Source organism: Plodia interpunctella, chromosome 23 (assembly GCF_027563975.2).
Source record: "Plodia interpunctella isolate USDA-ARS_2022_Savannah chromosome 23, ilPloInte3.2, whole genome shotgun sequence".
Lineage (NCBI taxonomy): Eukaryota > Metazoa > Arthropoda > Insecta > Lepidoptera > Pyralidae > Plodia > Plodia interpunctella.
In genome coordinates, this window is record NC_071316.1 from 274,278 (window position 1) to 295,851 (window position 21,574).

A 21,574-nucleotide genomic window follows, 5' to 3' on the forward strand; every position below is an offset into this window, starting at 1 on the left:
AACACGTCATTGTAGCTACCTTAGCAGGAAAATATCGCTACAATATTATATAGTTCGGGAGCTAAAATATAGATAACGATTTCGGAATATTAATCACATTTTGAGGAGCGCAACGGCGCAGTCGTTAGCGCGCCCGGCCTGCGATATTGGTGGTTAAGGCACTCATAAAAATTACACATACAATTATATTTAAAAAATGGTAAGTCCTTCTGGCATAATAGGTACCAACACTGTTTGAATGCATTTATTCTCAGCAGTGGTCGTTCCGAAATGCTAGTAGTTTGTAGCTTTGGTAATCATAATTTAATTTAGAATATAACGTGAAAAAGTGCCTGTGAAGGTCTAATTTCTGAATAAATTATTTTATTTTGATTACACATAGGGTACTTTTTGTTCTGGAAGAGTGGGACTACTTAAATACAAAATTTACAAACATACTCACAAACTTTCACCTTTATAATATTTGCGAGATGAGATTATACTTAGCTTCATCATCATATCGTCTGCCTTTTTATCTACTTAACTGAAAATTTCCGAAAATCAAGTTTAATTAAATACCAAAACTTCTAAATCAAATTAGTATTAAAACTCATCCGACTGAGCCAGACCTAGGCTGAAACAAGTTTTGATAACGTCTAAATGTGGTTATACATAAATATCTTTCCTAACCTTTCGTGAACTTGCTATAAAATTGTTTGGAATTAACACCTAAATTCTATTTGTATATTACGTCTATAAGAGTGGGTTGCACCGTCAATTATACGATGGCCGACGTTAACTTTAACATGCGCAGAAAAACGCAAAGTATGCTGTTTTGTCTAATCGTCAGCAGCACGCATGTATCCGAAGAGGGTTAACATAAGGCAGACGGCCGGTCGTACAATAACAGAAAAATTTAGAACTTATTTTCAGGCTGAACCCGGGCTTCATGGTACAGGTCCGAATGCAACCGCGAGCACGCAAATTTGAATTTATTTATTTATTGATATGCAAATATATATTTATAATATAATACTTCCAGCAGATAATACATGAAAGAAATATTTTTATTGGGCAGTTGTAAAGGAAGTACATATTTCGTCAATATATTTACAAAACCATAAAGAATAAATATTATGGAAATTCTAGTAAGTTTATGGAACTGTGAATGAAAATAATATCAAAACTTCTCGTATTTTCGGGTCAGTGGTTAGGGATGGAATTCTGACCTTTCCTAAAGATTCGTAAAAGGACCAAACTATATTTGATACAATTCAAAAGTGTTTCCCCATTTGAATGCAAAAGATAACAAAATTCGGATAAAATAGGAGTACGTGAGGAGCATCGGCCATCAGGTTTTTTATAGAATGGGACACGACCAAGCGATTGCACATTTTGGTTAGATTCAGAACTTCAAATAGAGAATATTACCATTTTATTACTTAAAAGAAAAAACTATTTGAAGTGCCTATCGTGGCTTATCTGTGCTGGTTTCCCAGAGAAAATATCATTATCTGAGATGAAAGTACGTATGTTCTTTTTCGTGTTTCTAACTGTCTACCATCACTGACGCCATACCTCTTTTGCCAGATTTACGCAACACGTGGCCCCACCGGGGTAGGAGTATGTCTCCTTCTTGTCGAGTCGTTTTTAGAGGGTAAATGACTAATGTGGCCACGCTGATCACTTTGTCGTCGTGGCCTCTTTGATCAAGTTCTCCATTTTATCTGCTGTATCATGGACATGAAGACTATATGTGTGATCCTTCTTACGTTATTGAGTCGCTGGTGTCCCACTGCTATGAAAAGGCCTCTCATCAACCGATTCTTATCCATCGAAATCTTTCGATTATCTTAGTTGTAACCTTGTTGGGACGGCCTCTTTTTAATCACCAGCCAGCAGAAGCCGGGCTATGTGGCTATTTTAGCCCACCTTTCCTTCTGCCTACTGTAAATGTTTTGCAGCATTCTTCCCTACATCCACATCTAAAATTAAATCAAGAAAACTAAATTTTTTATCTAATTGTTTCAGGTGGCGTTTGGTCCCTCCGAAACCTGTCCATCACGGTCCCGCGCGCAGTCTACTCAGGAGAGGGCCAGTCGGCACTGCTCCAGTGTTCCTATGACCTTGAAGGGGCGCCACTGTACAGCATAAGGTGGTATCGAGCTGAGACTGAGTTCTACCGCTACGTGCCGAGGGAGATGCCACCGAGTATGGTCTTCCCGTTGCCTGGAGCGTCGGTTGATGTGAGTATTGCTTTAGAAGTATAGATTTTGAAAAAAATCGTTTTGATCTACCATTTACATGCGACATGTTTGGAACATTGTTTTGAATTTGTTTCGCATAATGTCTATATTTAGTTATAGAATAAGATTTTATTAACATTTTTGAAATAACAAAAAAATTTCGTACACCAAAACCAGTTGTCGATAAACGTGACTTTGATTTTATTTACTTCATTGTTTTGTCTTTGAAACTCTTGATGCTTTAATTTTTTTTTTAACCGAGTTATTTTTATAATTTGTAATTGCTTACCTGACTTTATCTATCACTAGCGGCCCGTCTTGTCTTCGCTCGGGATACGGACATAATAAATTACACACCTAAACCTACCTTAGGTACCTCACTATCACTTTTTTTTAGTTTATTGCGTTCATACAGACAGACAGATGCGACAAGGGGTCTTATTTTTATAATATGTAAGAATGTGTAAGTTTTGAAGATTCCACATAACAAACGGAAATAACCTTGTGCGTTCGTCTATTCTACTTTCTCAGCAAATTTCCTTCTCCAACTTTTCGCTTTATCCTACCCTTCTTATCATCTCCTCAAAGTTCCCTATATGCCTTAATAAGACCTTTCCTTCCAGCTGGACCAATCAGATCGCAACCAGGTGCGCATCGTGAACATGAACCGGCAGCTCAGCGGGGACTACCAGTGCGAAGTGTCTGCTGACGCGCCGCTGTTCCATACAGACATACGCTCAGCACCTCTCACTGTTGTTGGTGAGTCATGCTCACACGAATTTATATACACATATAAAAGGCAGAATTTGAATTTAGATGTCATATCCGCTCACGCTACGGAACTAAACTGGAAAAGATTCGCTGTTGCCGTACCCATCAGGGAAGACATCATCAATTAAGCAGTTCTTTTTAGCTTAGGTATGTGTGCTACTGGACTGCTGGGTAAACGTACCCTCTGCTTACTCAAAAACTTAATCATCGCGCCATCTTTTTCGCGATGTTTCGCGAGTATATGTGTTTTTAGTGTCCTAGTTCCCCACACATTATCATAATATTGTTTTTCACAAGTGCAAACTGGCAAATTACTTCAGGCAGATTTATCTACTTAGTAGTAAATTTATCTGTCAGATTACATGATATTTGCAGACATTGGAATTCGAATTAATCTTCGCAGATCCGCCATTCCGCGCTCCTCAGATCTCCATATCTGAAGACGTATACTCCCGCGGCGACGTGTTGCGAGCCAACTGCTCCGTCGACGAGTCCTACCCCGTGCCAAACATAACCTGGATCATCGATGATCACAAAGTGAGATTACATTTCTTGACAACTAGCGGCCCGTCCTGGTTTCGCTCGGGTAAAACCATAATAACTTATACACCTAAACCCACTATCAATTCGTGAAAACCGTACAAAAATCAGTCCGGTATTTTTTTAATTTATCACGTTAAGATGTTATGATCACTACTTAAAATTTTACCAGAGGTAGACCAGGGCACAAACAAACATGGGTTGTGTTGCAGTTTAATGGCTGAGAGAGGTAGTGTAATGACAGGGCACAAAGTCAGCAAAGCACGTGTGACACCCCTGGTGTTGCAGGCGTTCGTAGGCTGCGGTGATCACTTACCATCAGGTGAATGCATAACCATATCTCGATAGTATAAAAAATCATTCTCTCTCAGTCTTTGCCTAGCTCTGGGGTCGGCTCTCGTCTTTTTTTTTTACTTTGATATTGGGTCATAACTAGGACTTGAGCTTCTAAAAGTACCTACATTTTGATCAAACTATGAATTTGTGTACATAAACGAATTCAACTTAAATATGAACAAACATATAAATGTAAATCACATTTATGTAACAGAAAAACCAAAACAAAATGAATGAAAAACCAAAAATGGCGTAGGTCGCTATCGAGGTTTCCTTGTTTTTATTCGTTATGGAAACTGAAAACAATATGCCATTATGCAAGGATTTTTGTTCATTAGTGAGAGAGGATTTTTGTATTCCCTTTGTTTTGAATCTACAATCGACAGACTAGAGCGATTCATTTGTTAGCAATTTGTTCTTATTTTGTTACGTTTATACTCTGCAACCCCTGTTGATTGAACGAGACGAGACGAAACGAGTTTTCATTATAATATTATCTGTTTTTTTTCTAATACTTATAATTAATCTATTTGACAAATAAGTTTACAAATGGCGCTTATAAACATACTTATAACTTAGTATATAAACATGATACACATGTGTAACCAATGAAGACAGAATGAAGGCTAAAACTAGGTCTAGCAGAATAATAAGCACCTAAGTAACACCTAGGTCACCAACTGACACTGGTTGCACCTAGGTCTTATCTATATTTAGTTGCACTTCGGGGTTTAGCTGTACCATACCCTAAACAAGTCATGTTGCCAACAGGTAGCAGAGACTGTGTCCTGGACCTCAGAACTGGACTTCAAAGAGCGCAGCGCTTTCAGTCAGATTGCCATCTCCATTGAAGATGCTGAGCCCTACAGAATGGGCATCACTTACACGAGCTCCAGTTTAAACAGAGTCTACCACAACCCTTACTATGATGAGAAGAAACTAAACCACGACGTCATACAGTAAGTGTTTTTCCGTTTATATTGCTATAAGCACTAAGTTGCACAGTCAAATTTGACGCCGCTGATGTTTAAAGAAGATGGTGTATTTTGAGATTTTAAGAGTTCATTACCATATTCTGGCTTTATGATCTATAAAAAGATAATCATACTGCTAAAGTATGTTTTGTCTCCTTCTGTCAAAGGCAAATTTTGTAAAGTGCAACAGTGACAAACTTTAGCTTAAAGTCTGTTTTATCATTTTCATGAATTACTAGGTAACATAAAGGCAGATGTCAGAATAACACAACCGGTAGCACGCTCAGATAAGACAGAGAGAGAAATATAATGTTTTGTCTCCTTTTGGATCCATGACTGAATAAGATAATTAGTGACAATTATGTAGTTTCATATCTAAATGATATTACAATAACATTTTATCGTCTGATAGTCTATTGAACAGGATTATCGACAGATTTAAAATTAACGCTCTCATTATCTGGAATATCCTGCAAGCTCGATAATTTGCTTGTGGAGTGGCCACTTGTTGCTACCATAGCCTCTCAACTTAGTGGACTAATTCTACTTTGAATGAAGAGATTATTTTCGAAGACATCTGGAAATTCAATTATCAATTGCACTATGATGTAAGCACATATACGAAAACTCGTTTCAAATGTATCTCGTTAGAAATAGAGGATAAAGATTAGGAAAAGAGACCCTAGGCTCCGACGATCTATGGCTGCTAAGCAACCAGGAATACGTCCAATTGGGAGATAGAGAGTGACAAAACCAGTTCGAACGTATTCCAAAATTAGTAGCCACATGAGTAGAATATAGCCTGTAAAAGCATATAGGTAACTGTTTATACCACAAAAAGCTGATTGGACGAAGTTTTTGTATACGTATATTATTTATGAAAATCGAACAAAATTTATCCAAGTTTGGCCAAAATCAACGATTCTTAACATTCATTTTTACTTAGCTACATTAGCAATTTACAAGCTGCGCACCGGGGCTTCGCTCCCCTGAGAATTTCGAGATAAAAAGTGACATAGATATTTCGAGATAATTCCAGGTTATATTCTACTCGTGTACCAAATTTCATAACAATCCGTCCAGTAGATTTTTTGTGAAAACTTAGCAAACATACACGTATACGTTCTCACAAACTTTCGCATTTAATATTAGCAGGTTAGGATTGCACTCAAAATTAAATTTGATGACACAATATGAAACACTGAATACAAAGCATTGTCGACCAGTTTACCTTTGGGATACTTGGGGAAGATGATAGACAAGATAAATGGAGAAATAATAGATACGATAGACAGGTAAAATAACTACATACATATATCAATACATGAATTAGCTCTGTTCCATCAAAGAGGCCACTTATTGGACCATATTGGCGTGCAATGATCAGATTTAATGAGATTACTATATTATAATACATTTCAAGAGTATTAGTGATTATGAATACCTCTTGTTCAATTAAGTATTTCATTTACATTGACTGAAGTGTCTTAATAGTTGAATTAATAGTTTTAATAATGTGAATTTAAAGTTTGCAGTTTTGATTTTTCTCGTGGAATATTTTCTGAACGCATATTCATTGACGTTTACAATTTAGCTGAAGAGTTAGTTATATTTGCATTAGATGACCGAGTGGTTCCGCCCTAGAATAGGGCCACTCTATGTCCTCCCAGGACGCATAGCCTAGGTAGTTGATGGGCAAAAATAGCATTCCCACGGAGGTTTGACGTCAATCAGATATTAGGTTGTAAAATCACAACTGAATCTTCAAAATTTTAACGTAACTTCTTACTCAGACCTCGGGCTTCGCGGCGTCACAGCCCCGAACGAAACCGGGAACATGCATATATAACAAATTACATCTTATCTATTACATGAAAACCAGAATCCAGTTCGTGCCATATGCTCGTCATTATTTGCCGGCTCCACAATGTCATCGAACAGTTTGCCAAATTTGACCGATTTGGTATACATTGCTGGTTTTTCATTGCGGTAAATAAAAGCGCTCGTACTATCTACGCAATGTTCACGCATTCGCGTCGGCATGTGTCTGAGTCAAAAATTCAAATTCAAATAATTTATTCAGAAATTAGACCTTCACAGGCACTTTTTCTCGTCAATTTTTATATTTATAGTTATTTCTCACAAGCTACAAACTACTGGCATTTCGGAACGACCACTGCTGAGAAGAAATGCCGAAAGAAACTCATTTGAACAGTGTTGGTCCCTATCATGCCAGATCGGCTTACCATTATTGTTTCTTGCAATATATTTTTTTCTAATAATATATAAAAGTACATAATGTACGGCGTGTGAGTAGCGATTTCGGCGACAGTGTGAAGTTGTAATTACATTTGCCTTTTTTTATAGATTCCATATATTGTTTTCTACCAGGTACACCCTGGTACCTCCTCCAACGGGTCAGTTCAGCCTGGAGTGTGCATCGACGATATACGATCTGTACAGCCGCAAGAGTGAACCTGTGTACATCAGGATGGCAGATGCACCTTATCCCGCACCTAGGTCCAGATCCGTCACTGGGGACGAATCATCAGGTAATTAAATAATTTTACTACTTTAGTCTGCTGTTGCTGCAATATTATGCAGATTTATAATGTTCGTTAAATTTACGCGAGTTTATCACATAACTGTATATAACGTGACATTAACGTGACTTAGTATGAACTAATGTTGCCACTCGATAGTTAACTATCGACAGCACTTCGATAGTTTGAGGAAAAACAATAGTTTCGATAGTACGTTATCATGTTTTCGTTGGATATCATATTTATAAATTCCTGTAATTCGTTAGCTCAGAAAGACAAAGACACTAATATTAAGAGTGGGTTGCATTAGTCAACTTTAACGATTACTTTAACTGCGCAGTTTTTCTATATAACCCATCCTAAGACACAAGGCAGCGTAGGTCAATCTGATGTACAGTCGGCTCCAAAAGTTCAATCCTATCTTAATCCTTATTCCTAGGGATTACGTAGTGACGATAACCTATCGAATATTGGTTGAAGCAAACACTAATATAGTAACTTTGTCCGCAGGTGTCCGTCGGTCAAGCAAAGCTCTCCTGACGCTTGTCTCTGCAATCACCAGTGTCTACCTCACGTTATGATCACAAGGTCCCCCCCTGGGCTCCGAGCCCCCTTTCAATTACGCTAACTGAATGTTGTGATAGCCATTCAACTAGATATTTGTACTAATTAAGATGATTATTTGAATGTTACAAATTATTATATGTGAATATGTAAATAAATTAATTAGTTACTCAGTTGTAGTTTTATTGTGTACACTAGTATGACTTCTACTTTCACATTTAAGTTACCAAGAGCAGACGTACATAGTGGAAGCTATTTAATGCTGTAAAACAAAAGTAAGTATTCTTCTTTGATTAGCCACTATATTATACACACTACAGTAGTTTGTAGCTTGTGAGAAATAACTATAAATATAAAGATTGACGAGAAAAAGTGCCTGTGAAGGTCTAATTTCTGAATAAATGATTTGAATTTGAATTTTGAATTTGAATTTGACACTACACTGTTACACAGCACACAGCACACTATTATCTATTATAGAGCATCACATAGCTTAGACTACCTATGAGAAACACATAATGAGAAATGGTACAAGCTCTGAGAATGAAAACAAAGCTATTTATTTGAAGTTCTAAGTTCAGTACCTATTTAAAATAAATATACCACTATCTAGTAGAGTGGGACAAGCATAGGCAATTAAAGATAAATTTAAATAAAATTAATTTAATATTCATGACAAGCTTTTGACTTTCTGCTAAATCTCCCGCCATTTCATTCTCATAATCCAGAAATCGTCGTATAGCTAACAATGTGAAGGTTCAGAATTAAAACTGTCTAGGTACTCTAGCCTAATATAGACAAACAATCCTTAAATCACTTAATTTTACTAAAAATTTTCCGACAAAATTATTTACCTACTACTTAATAGATCATAATATTGTGCAAACATAATATTTTTAAATAATTTGTACCAAATCAGGTAGATCGCCAAAAGGTCTCTGAACTCAAATCGATCCCAGCTCGAACTTTAATATGGGTACAATACACAGAAATGTTCCAAAAATATAATATCAAAAATTTCATCTTCGCAACATTTCATTTCCCCCACGATTCCACCAAGTTCCGCTCATTGTTCCAACCCTTGAACTTCGAAACTAACTTTGCTTATATCCTCTAATTTCTCGCTAAATTGAAAACTCTCCTCAACTCTCGTAATAAAACCTAACATTTTCATATTTTTATCATGCATGAGTATCGCTGACTTCCCTACCTTCTGGCCGCGCTCCAAACTGGATGCTTTATGCAGTACTCTCCAGGACTCACACTCTAGAAATAACGACCTCTCTAGACTCCCAGCCAAATATACTATCTATTCCACCGCAAGCTGAATCAGCCACTACAACTTTAGTAATAAGATCTTCAGTGGCTGCAGATCCGAGTTTGTTAAGATTGACATCTGAAGAGGTTGACCAATTTCTGCCGCTGAGTTTTCTGTTTTAAGTGCGTTAAAATAAAGTTGAGATTTGAGCAGTTGGCAATGTGATACACTGTTTAAAATTGAATAAGGGAATTGGATTTTACTCGAGTTATCGTGGATTGTGTTGAGTTTTTTTTTGTAGTTTCGTCGTCTCGGCGACAAATTGCGCGGAACGTAGCGATTTTGTGCTAAACGAGGACGAAATAAAAGTTTTGACTTGTGAATGTAAATTTATGTTTCTGTGTAGGAGTCGTGTTGTCGAGAATACTTGTGAGATTTTTTTGTTTTCTGTTTCTAGTTTTGATTTAATTGTAATGGTTTATTTATCCACTCTATTACCTAGTATAGGTACTTACCTAGTATATTTAGTACACGCCGCAACCGCCTTAATATAAGGACTCCATATTCTCCCGTGGATGATAAACGAGGCGACTAAGGAACATGTAACAATACCATTTCCATGCCTTTGGGCGACAAGAAAAATATTTAATTTTGGTTCATCCACTCATCATGTTCCTGTTGTTTACCATTATTATGACGACCTCGGTGGCGCAGTGGTAAAGTGAGTGCCCCTGAACCGAGAGGTCCCGGGTTCGATCCCCGGTCGGGTCATGATGGCAAATGATCTTTTTCTGATTGGCCCGGGTCTTGGATATTTATCTATATATGTATTTGTTATAAAATATGGTATCGTTGAGTTAGTATCCCATAACACAAGTCTCCAACTAACTTTGGTGCTAGCTCAATTTTTATTATTTATTATATGAACAAAAAATTACAGTACCATTACTAATTTATCCATTCAACTATTGATGTCCATAACGGATGTAAATATCTAAAGTTGATTATAGGAATTTTGATTTGATTTAATCCCTTTAATAATAAAACCTTCTGCAGACTATACAATCAAGTTAAGATAAGGCCTCAATAAGCTTCAGTAGTATCAAAAATACCGCCACAAACATAGATATATCTAAGTTTGGCGTGATTCCAACATCTCCTAACTGATGGCGCCTCCCGCCAGTCTTGTTTATTCGTCCTTTTATGAAATTTAAATGTCCCACTCAAACTTTTTATTGCCACAATTGTGGGACGTTGATTGAAATCTTGCTCCTTTCTGAATGTTTTTTTTTGTGAAACTTTTAGTGTCAGCTGACGGTGGATTTTCAGAAATATAGTTTTTGTTGGATTGCTTTCAAGAAATGGTTTGTTTTTGAATGAATCTCCACTATCTTACGGTACTTTCTTCGAAAATGGCGAAATTCTTCAAAGTAAATAAATTTGAGTATTTCGAAGAGTTTTCTTAGTAAAGTAAATTGAAATGTTTTGGGCAAAAATGATTAAATATATTGCAGAGGATTAGTGGAGTGAAGCTGTCGTTTGCGAGTGCCATTTGTAAGTAGTAGATTAAACACATGAGGTATTTTGACAATAATATTGCAATAACGTGGTTTTAAGAATAAGAATATTTATTTTAAACATAGGTAGTATATTACATCATCAATTAATAACATTAATATAACTTACCAAATGCTTAACGTGCCTTACGAATCCCGGAGGAGCTAAAGATAATACATCTTTGGTCATCCATCCAATGGCCGACTATTGTAACTATGACTTAACCGTCAGTATCGCAGGCCGAGCGCGCTAACCCCTGCGCTTTTATTTTATTGAGCTCCACACGAATGATACAGATGAAGTAAATTATGGATAATTTTCCAATTTTATTACGTCATCTAAGTAAAGAAAGTAGGTCATGCCCACATTTCAACATATAATTAATTAAATATATTAAATAAATATATTAGGACAAATCACACAGATTGAGCTAGGCCCAAAGTAAGTTCGAGACTTGTGTTATGGGATACTAACTCAACGATACTATATTTTATAACATATACATATATATGACGAAATGACGGAGGAATATGGACATAAGGAGGGTTTATGTAACCCTAAAACGATAGGCAATGAGTCCGCAGGTTAAACCACAAACAATAATAACATGGCCGACTCAGTGGGCTTCCTTCTTTCTGTTTAGCTAACTGTCAGGATGAGGGTACTTCTCTAAAATAATGCGCACAGTTTCCAATGAACAGGCAATAGAATTCTTACCACAAGTTATCAAGTCGCGGATTATCTTCATCCATTACTAACTCTCAAATACTACATAGGCAAAACCCTATCTACCACGGCAAGGATCCGTGTCCCGCCGCGCACGGGTCTGTTCGTGACAGCCAGTTACGTCTACTGATTCACGACCCATCGTGCTAACTAACCAATCACAATTTAACACCAACGAACACCACCACACGCGTGTTCTTTCACTGACCTTAAAGCCACGCGTATCATCACAGATAATCCATAACAAAGTAACACCATTATATTCTCACACTAGCCTCACAGCCACTTCACCATAATCTCAAAGCAATAACTATCTATGTGCACACACTAACTACACAATTAATACACAATAAAACAAACTATCTCAAAGACACACGACACAACCACTCTGCACGACAGCGCCACAGCAAAGTCAATCTCAAGAAGACAACGCCCATCGAACAAGATTTGAATCCCACTCTTGTCCAATGAATGAAACGGTTCAATTATTCATTTCATTCCTTCGCTAACTGAACTGACAATTGAATATTTACATTCTACCAAAGACAAACTGTCATATGTCAGTGTTACCATATCGTGTTTTGAATCAAATCAGTTAAACGACAAACAAGATGGCGCTAGTAGTAACTTTTAATCTAACGCTGCGACATATAGATAAACATCCAAGACCCGGGTCAATCAGAAAAAGATCATTTTCCATCATGACCTGACCGGGGATCGAATCCGGGACCTCTCGGTTCAGTGGCAAGAACTTTACCACTGCGCCACCGAGGTCGTCATTTTCGTCGGTCGTCGAGATTTTTGTAAATACCATGGCATTTAATTACGTATTTACCGGAAAACAAGAAATTGTCTCAAATAGCGACACGCAATTTTATCACTCAGTGTGGGAAGTTTATCTCTCACCTCAGGTTGAGTCAACACGGAGAGCAAGCCTGGGACATAGACATAAAAATATTTAGACATTCACACTAAATGTATCATATATAAATAATGATAACTTACAGCGAAATTTAATTTCGTAATATCTTGAAAAACAATAATTTCATGAGTTAAAAAGTATATTTAGATTTATTTAAATTACTCTTATTTTATTTATTTAATAGCCGTTTATGATCTTGTAGTGTTGGGCAATGAATGGCCTCTCTCTCTCTCTCTTCCTCGACACTTGGTCCAGTGCTACATTGCGCTATTATTATGTTGAACTTATTCGGCTCGGCAACCTTTTGTCATTATTTTATTCTTGTTTTTTGTTGTAATCATATTTATTCGTAAAAATGAGTTTAGCGCGTCATAACAATCAATTGAAACCTAAAACTCACACATAATATAACAAAAATGCAAATTATCAATTACATTACCATATATATAACAATCAATTAATCGTAATCTATTATTTTCGAGTGGAGTATTATCGAATTTAGATAGTCGATAGAAATAAACGATTTCATAATCTCATGATATTATTACAACGTGGAATAGTGTACAATAAACAACTCGAGGAGAGTAAATAAAACTATGACATATAGAAATTGCAATATACTATGGTAAAAGATCTTTGGCTGCGGTAACCGTCTGATCCACTTCAAGCAAATTTTCCAATTTTGTAGCGTAACAAGTTCCATCGACGGGACTCCTACTGTGGATACAATAGACTTAAGAAGATTGTAGGCAATAATGTAACATGTCTATAAGGTGCACAAGCCTATGCTGTGAATGTAAATAAGGTCGTACGTTACTTTATTTCGTGAATAATGTACCGTGTCGCGGTTAATATCGAGTTTAATGTTATTCATCGCCAGGATTTCCGATCTGTTAGATGCTATCATACTTTTTACGAATTTGTCTCAAAGTGTTTTAAGAAAAAAGTTATTTTCAGGCTTGTATTGGTCCCGTCCTATTCAATTAAAGATATTTTAGGGATTTCATGTAAAAGTAAATATTAATTATTTCAAACCACGCGCACGCTAACGACGTTGCGGGCACAGTTAGTAATAAACATTTTTGTATTAACGTAGTTAACCTAAAAAGTAATCACATTTACCCAAAGTGTTGTAATTTTTTTGGTGTTGCGAAGTGATAATTTTCAAGTACAGTCGCGTACAATTTAACCTGCGTTAATTTAGCTAAAACGCCCGTATTGTGGACACTCAGTGTGAATAATCTGTTGCGATTTGCCCCGTGAGTTATGGCACAGTAGGGTCTGGTACAAATAAATTTACGCCTATTTTCTAAAAAAATAAAATGACCACATATTTTTATCTATACGAGGCGTGTGGTTCGGGGCTTGGAATAGGATATAGAAATTGTAATTATGATTATATTACACATGATTTGACAAAATTATGTAAAAATATCTAGTAAACTACCGAATTGTAATTCTCAGATAAATACTTAGATAAATATATAACACCTACATCAATATTAAAACTACATCTCATTAATAAAACATATTAAAAATAGAAGAGGGAAAATGTTAGATACTTTATACGACACGATGTCTTTGAGCCCGACGTGGCATGGGAACTTACTCAGCTGTTATACCGCTACCGCCTACTTTTGCACCACATTACCACCGTTAAAAAGCTTTCGTGATAATCGGTGCGTTATTTAGCGGCGATATTTTAATATCGCGTCGGTAATCCCAGGATTACGCAGAGAAATGTTTTTATCTTTTGCTATTTTAAAATTACAATAAAAACTGAATTTAAAACGAGCCATCGGCAATTCCAAAAGGGCAAAGCCCTTAGGGATTCGGTATGAAAATAAGTTACTAATAATAATGTAGTATTATATAAGATATGGATTGATGTCGTAAAAAAAAGTACAAATAGGAAGGGAATTATAAGTGGAATTGCAAATGATAGAGTTAAGTGCCGACCCCACATGAATGGGAAAGACTTTAAGAAGATGTTTATGTAAGACCTATTTTTGCCTACGACAATATGGTGACAAAAAAAAAGTGAGTATTATTAAAATTGGAATAACTCAAACACGCTATAAACCAACATCTGGTAGCAATTGCATCTTTTATACAGCCTCCTCTCCTCTGAATGCTAATAGCGAGTATTAAGGGCAGGTGTGCTGAATTACTCAATGAATCTGTCCCGTGTTAAAGAAATCGAAATTACTAATGACAATGTCGGATTTTCGCAGCGTAATTTGCTCCTGGCATATATTTTTTAGATGATAGATTTAAACTAATATAGCGGTCAAGAGCGAGTTAGACTCGCGCTCCGAGGGTTCCGTACAACCGGGTACTCCTTCATCAAACGCATTCGCAAGTACACGCCCTTAATCGCTGATACTGCGGATGGCGAAATTCCAAATGAGATATTACTATTTTTGACTTGAAAATTTTAAATAGTATTTTTTTAAACAAACTATAAGTTACATAATTTCCAATTTTCCCTTTATCTATATCGTGAATTTTAACTTCATGATTGTAGGTCAACGGGAAGTACCCTGTATAGGTTTTATGTTGTAAAATTGCAAATTTTTCAATATTAATGATCATTGGTCATATACTTTGATCGCGACCTGGATATTTCATATACATTTCAACATTGATGAGCCCACGAGTCAAAAATCCAAGAGACACAATTCCTGAGAAAAAGGGCTTTGATAAGACGGACAGCCGGACAACAAAGTGAGATCACTTTATAATGTATAACTATGTATATAGAACTATATAAGGGTTCCGTTCTTACCCACACATGTATGGACAACAATACTGGCGTTCCGCCAGTCTTAAAATCACAACCAAATCATCAAAATGTCTTCATTATTTTTATTATTTTTATGCATACCACAGTTTCAGAGAGAATGAAACCAGGAACACACCAGGAAATCAGATTTTTTGCAGTAAAATATATAACGAAACAGACTTGGTGCGTTTACAATATGCACGGCAAAAGATATGAACTGAATCCTATAAAACTGGTTTTATGTCCGTTAAGAATTTAAAGTTGATCCAGGAATCTGATGACGTCACGTCCTTAATATCGAGTCGCGACATCTGTCGGCCATTCGAGGTTTTATTACTGGGTTTATTTACTACCAGCTTTTAGTGAGGAATACTAATGATTGATAATCAAGGTTTTAGACAAATGGAAAACAGTGACCGATCCACACTAAACACTAGCTTGTATTTCGAGTCCGAGGGACAAACACAAACACGGACAAACACACCCAGAACCGCAAACAAATCTTTGTGGTCACAGGTGCAAATATTGGCCAGTGCTGGGCATTGAAATCAGAACCTTCAGATAGTCGACAACGACTTTGGTTGCCTCTAAACCGAAAGGTCCCGGGTTCCATCCCCGGTCGGGTCATGATGGAAAATGATATTTTTCTGATTGGCTCGAGTCTTGGATGTTAATATATATATGCATTTGTTACAAAATATAGTAGGAAATTGCAATACACGTTGAGTTAGTATCCCATAACACAAGACAGTCTCGAACTGATTATATTATTTTGGGGCTGGCTCAATCTGTTAGATTTGTCCTAATATATAAAAAAAAGATAGTGGACGGGCGTGGCGAGCACTGTGCTATCATTCGGTCATAACTCATTTATAGACGGCATTTGTTATTTCCATGCTTAGAATGCTGCAGTTTCTCCTTCGCGCTGATTATAGAACGCAGACAAAATGGGGAGTTATAATTTTAACGTGTCTGTGTATCTGTATGTCGTAGCAGCCAAACGGTTGAACCAATTTTGACCTTTTTTGAAAGAGAATTTAAGCGAGAGTGTTCTTAGCTATATTTGGAAAAGTACAGCCCATAGATATCAGCCGTTTGGAAATCATCGGAATTGTGAATGCTAAAACTTTTTGATTTTGATTTTTTGATAAATAAATAAAAAAATAATAGTAATTTAGAAAAAAATCTATTAAGATTGATAAATGATGATTGTTAAACAACCCATATTATATCTTCTATTCACTCCACAAATTTTGTAAGCAGATAAACTAAATACTTCCATGGATGAAACTGCGGCTTTAGAACAAGACATTCGCTCGCACACTCCCGAGGGAAATGCGAATGAACGTCAGCTGGTTATTGTCGGGAAAGTGGATTTGAGCCTTTTAAAATTACATTTTACGTTTAACAGTAAATGAAATAGCGTTGCTTTTTCTCTTCGAGTGTTATTGCTAACACTAATATCAGATTTTATTCCATTCGCCTATAGACCATACATATTACCCAATAATATTATTACGTACCTACGGTATAATTTATAAGTTAGACAACTGCCCCTAGTAAAGACCCACGGTCCGACTAGTTGGACCACTGACCCGATTTGAAATATACGAAGAAACTAAATAAGAACAAATAGAAGACTCAAGAAATCTGTTTTAATGTGTCCAATTATTGTTGTATGATTAATGTACTCAATAACGCTAAAAGCACCAAACAGATTTCGACGATTCATTTAAGTACAACAAGCAAAAGATTAAAATAGTATTTTTGGGATAACAAGAAAGCGAGTATTTACTTCAGCACTTTTCACATTGAAAATATTTTTTGTCCAAGAAACGAACCAAATATCCTAATCATTATCCAAAACTTATATTTTCCTTCATAATATTGTTATCTAAAGCAATTTCTTTCACGACGACGAAGGTACAAAACATGTTTTTCGAGCTATAATAAAATGGTGTTATTTCATGCCTCCTTACACAACTTTGACATAAATCATTTTTATGTTGCTGTTTGTGGCAACACGGTGGCAACTTTGAGGGGTAGACGTCAATTTTATAAAAATATACTTCCTGTTTTTGCTCACGGAAAATATATTTTTATCTATAACCACTCGCGTGTATTAAGCCCAAAAGTAGAAAGACACGCGTACTGTTGCGGATATGGGTGCTTTAATTTTACCACCGGCCACTTGTCAATCTTTCTTGTCAAATGTTTATTGGTGTCTGATTCCATTAAAGTCACTTAAAAGCAACTTCTCAAGCTCAAGCAAGGTCTATGAACACGACGAATGTACTTACATATGGAGTATTGAGGAGCCAATTAAGATTTTAAAGAAAATTTACCTCCTCAGCCCATAATTGCGACCACCACCCTAATCAGTTAAATCTCTTCAAGCGAGGTCGGAGCCGCCAGAGTTTATGACATTTGGCAGCCGAAACCGAAATAATAAGAATATTTTGTAAGAATACATATTTATATTTTCAGTTTTAAATGAAGATGAAAATATGATAAAGATAACAATAAACTTTAAATAATTTACATATTTTAACCTTAAACTAGAATAAAAAAAATTAATACAACACCTCACTAAGTTACTGAACCATCACATCTGTTCTGAACATCTAAGTTTAAAATGACGCTAATAAATAGTAAAACGCTCAAATGAGAAAGAGTAGAACAATTGAAAAAAAAAACGGGCAAGTGAGAGGACAAGACTTTCAGATTGACCCGGGTCTTGGATTCTTATCTATTACATATGTTATAGAATATAGTATCGTTGAGTTAGTTTCGTATAGTACTTTGGGGTAATTTGTCCAAATATATTTAATTATATTCATAATAATTAAAAAATATATATATACCCATATACATATCGGTCGCATCACAATGCCACACTGTGATTGGTTGACTGCGTCTCACTGCGATAAAACGTAAGTTGCAACTTGTATCAGGAGACATAAATAAATAAATACATACGGACAAATCACACAAATTGAGTGTGTAGTGTGTGTATCAATGTAAGAGTCGAAATATGTAATGATTTTCACGGTTCACAGGCCATGGGAAGCTATTAATAAGCGTGTCTGGTTTAAACCTCATTCTCCAGCTTCTCTCCAAGTAATTCAGCGGGATCTTAGGTATTCCCAGTATGGCTGCACAGGTCAAGGTGATGTGGATGTCGTCGAGTCTACTGTACGGGAGGGATTGGATGACTTTGAGCACGTCCTGAACGGCATCTTGGGAGTAAAGCATCACCCAACCTAAAAATTAAGCCGACAAGTAAACTATTTTGGCACAAACTTTTTGTACAAGCTTAACGTGCAAGAGACTAGTGTCGCTGTTCCCCCTTTGTAATCTTGCAACTCAAGTTTCAAGCAGTTATCTTCAACCGGTTGAGCTAAATAATTTAAGTTATAATTTTGACGACCTCAGTGGCGTAGTGGTAAAGTGCTTGCCTCTGAACCGAGAGGTCCCGGGTTCGATCCCTGGTCGGGTCATGATGGCAAATGATCTTTTTCTGATTGGCCCTGGTCTTGGATGTTTATATATGTATTTTAAAATATAGTATAGTTGAGTTAGTATCCCATAACACAATTCTCAAACTTACTTTGGCGCTAACTCAATTTGTGTGTTATTTATATATAGTAATATAGCATACAAGTGTCTATCTGACTCTTTCTTTTTTACGTCTTAACCGGTAGACCGATTTTGATGTTTGGTAGTGATGTAGATATAGTCAAAGACCCCGATGAAAAATAGGCTACTTTTTTTTTCAAAAATAACCCCCAATAACGGGGGTGAAAGTTTGTATGAAAATAGTTTCGCTTTTGTAGAGGAATTCACGAGGGCGAGGCCACGAGCGAAAGCTAGTTATTAATAAAAATAAACTAACCGGGGCACAAAGCGCCATTACCGCAGTACTGGTTGACGAACATCTTGTACTTCGATTGCAGAACCTGGTTCACGTAACAATTACAAACTATCAGCCTCCGAGCGCCCCACGGCGACAGCCTCTGGCCGAGGAACTCTCTGAACTCCGCCGGCCTCACCTCCACATCGTCATCAAGTTTCAAAATGTATTTTGCAACTGGACAATGATGAGCGACCCACTTCAACCCCATCGTGTGTTTATACGTCACATTGAAATACACATCCACAAAGTTTCCCAACACAATGTCACCAAAATGCTTGCTCTCGTTTCGAATGCTCTGGAGATCAGCTGCGTTGGATGTACTGGGCTCTCCAATCAGGAATATCACTCTAGCCCATTCCCATGGAGCCTTCCACGTCTCTCGGATCCACCTCCGCCTCTCGTAATGCGTCCATTTTGACGTGACCATCACCAACAGAAGCAGTTGGTCGTTACACGGCGTTGGGTTTGTAAGAAATGTGAAGTTTGTCAGATCGATCAGATGGTTGTAGACATCCTCTGTGTGCTTGTACATGTATTGATCGCCAGGTCCAAGTAAATGCGTTTGTAGGGGATTTGTACTGAGCACACACGGGTGAAACATCATTAGAGGAAGAAAAACATTCTGGAACATTATTATTTTTAACATAATTGTAATCTGCAACGCCACTAATATGAACTTGATACCCCAAATTCGAAGTTATTAACACTATCATAAAACTTAAAACTACGCTGGTAAATCTCTAAATACTTAGACTGAAAGATGGCATAGTGACAGTAAACCATAAAGTCTGTTTTAGAACAACTGGCAGTTATGGATGGCCAAAATCGGCAACATTTTTTAAAATAAGTAGGTTGTAATAAAAGTAAAAAAAAATTAAGAAATATACATTTTATCTTTTGCCACAAGCATAGTGCTGTTTACACAGCTATCATATGTGAGACCATCCCTGTTATTCATCATCAATATCATCTAAGCATCTCCCACAGACTTCTAAAAAGACCGATTGAAAGCGGCTTACATCCAGCGTCTTCCTGCAACTTTGAAGATATCGTCACACCACCAGGTTGATGGAGCGCTATTTGAACTAGAACGTTAGAACCTTTCTCCCCCCATCGGCCATCAGTTATGTGCGCTGTATCCTACCGCCCACTGCCACTTCTGCAAGCTAATCTTCTCTTCATAAACATAACATTAGGGTGTAAGAATAGATGCAAGAACTACATATCATTCTCTTGGTTACTTGAAATAAAAATGTCACTTCATTATATCATTTCATAAAAAAGATAAAACCTAATTTGAATTCAAATTCAAATCATTTATTCAAAAATTAGACCTATACAGGGACTTTTTCTCGTCAATCTTTATATTTATAGTTATTTCTCACAAGCTACAAACTACTGGCATTTCGGAACGACCACTGCTGAGAAGAAATGCCGAATGAAACTCATTTGAACAGTGTTGGTCCCTATCATGCCAGAAGGGCTTACCATTATTGTTACTTACAATGTTATTTTCTAATAATATTATAAAAGTACATAATGTACATAATCATAAGGTATATAAAAACAGGTTATGATTGATGATCCGAGTGCTGACATACATATTTTACAAAACATATTTTAACTTAAAATTTTTATGTAAGTTAATTGTGTTTCACATCGATATAATTACATAAAAAATTTAAGTTAAAATATGTTTTGTATCTATTTCACTTTACAATATTAAACATGGACATAATATTTTAACTAGACGACATAACTTTATGAGAATAGACACTAAAATCTGAATGGCTTGTCTTAACCCTCCTCTAATGTAATTGGACAATTTGAGATATGTCAGAAATAATGGTACAGTAAGAAACCCTACGAAATATTGTCAGAGTGGTGGCGCCACAGACGATCTAAATAAAAAAAAAATTGGTTTACAGAATAGTCCAATTTTCTACCACACAATATTTGTGATAAAATATTTTCTGTCATGAAAGTAGCATAGGTTTCCGTAAGGAACTAACTAATATTCTTTTTTTACCTCAGTGGCGCAATGGTAAGGTTCTTGCCACTGAACCGAGAGGTCCCGGGTTCGATCCCTGGTCGGGTCATGATGGAAAATGATCTTTTTCTGATTGGCCCGTGTCTTGGATATTTATTTATATATGTATTTGTTATAAAATATTCACTTGAAATCTACTGAACGGATTATTATGAAGTTTGGTAGACGGGTGCAATATTACCTGGAACAACAGACAGGGTACTTTTTATCCTGAAATTCCCATAGGAGCAAATACCCGGGTCGCAGCTAGTAATCCATAAAATACATCAAATTCTCCGTGTCATGTCTGTTTGCGCACACATAGCATAGACTTATAGAGATTAATATACCATAATAGAGACCAAAAGTGCATCCTAATTTTGTCCATATAATTACGTGTTTGTGTAATTAATGCGTGTTATCGCCAC

The 21,574-nt window shown here is 36.4% G+C and overlaps 2 protein-coding genes across 3 annotated transcripts in view; one reads left to right on the plus strand and one right to left on the minus strand.

Annotated features, from left to right (window-relative positions):
* Positions 1–8,126, plus strand: part of LOC128680149 (cell adhesion molecule DSCAML1-like) — a 204,901-nt gene extending 196,775 nt beyond the window's left edge. For both annotated transcript variants that reach the window (XM_053762993.1, XM_053762992.1), the window contains exons 2-7: positions 2,011–2,225; positions 2,849–2,984; positions 3,400–3,533; positions 4,644–4,831; positions 7,238–7,398; positions 7,900–8,126. In XM_053762993.1, coding sequence (XP_053618968.1) covers positions 2,181–2,225; positions 2,849–2,984; positions 3,400–3,533; positions 4,644–4,831; positions 7,238–7,398; positions 7,900–7,970 — 735 coding nt within the window. In that variant the 5' untranslated portion in view covers positions 2,011–2,180 and the 3' untranslated portion in view covers positions 7,971–8,126. The remainder of the gene's footprint in view (positions 1–2,010; positions 2,226–2,848; positions 2,985–3,399; positions 3,534–4,643; positions 4,832–7,237; positions 7,399–7,899) is intronic.
* Positions 8,127–17,765: 9,639 nt separating this feature from the next.
* LOC128680171 (beta-1,3-galactosyltransferase 5-like) lies at positions 17,766–19,870 on the minus strand. Its single transcript, XM_053763055.1, has 2 exons — positions 19,097–19,870; positions 17,766–18,464 (listed from the first exon to the last, which is right to left on the minus strand). The coding sequence occupies exons 1-2, from the start codon at positions 19,761–19,763 to the stop codon at positions 18,217–18,219; spliced, it is 915 nt and encodes a 304-aa protein (XP_053619030.1). The 5' UTR covers positions 19,764–19,870; the 3' UTR covers positions 17,766–18,216.
* Positions 19,871–21,574: the final 1,704 nt, after the last annotated feature.

Excerpts from the sequence above, each read along its gene's own strand:
- LOC128680171 (XM_053763055.1), bottom strand. The coding sequence starts at position 19,763 with ATGTTAAAAATAATAATGTTCCAGAATGTTTTTCTTCCTCTAATGATG. Across the intron at positions 18,465-19,096 it reads TAATGGCGCTTTGTGCCCCG|GTTGGGTGATGCTTTACTCC; the intron begins GTTAGTTTATTT and ends CTTAATTTTTAG.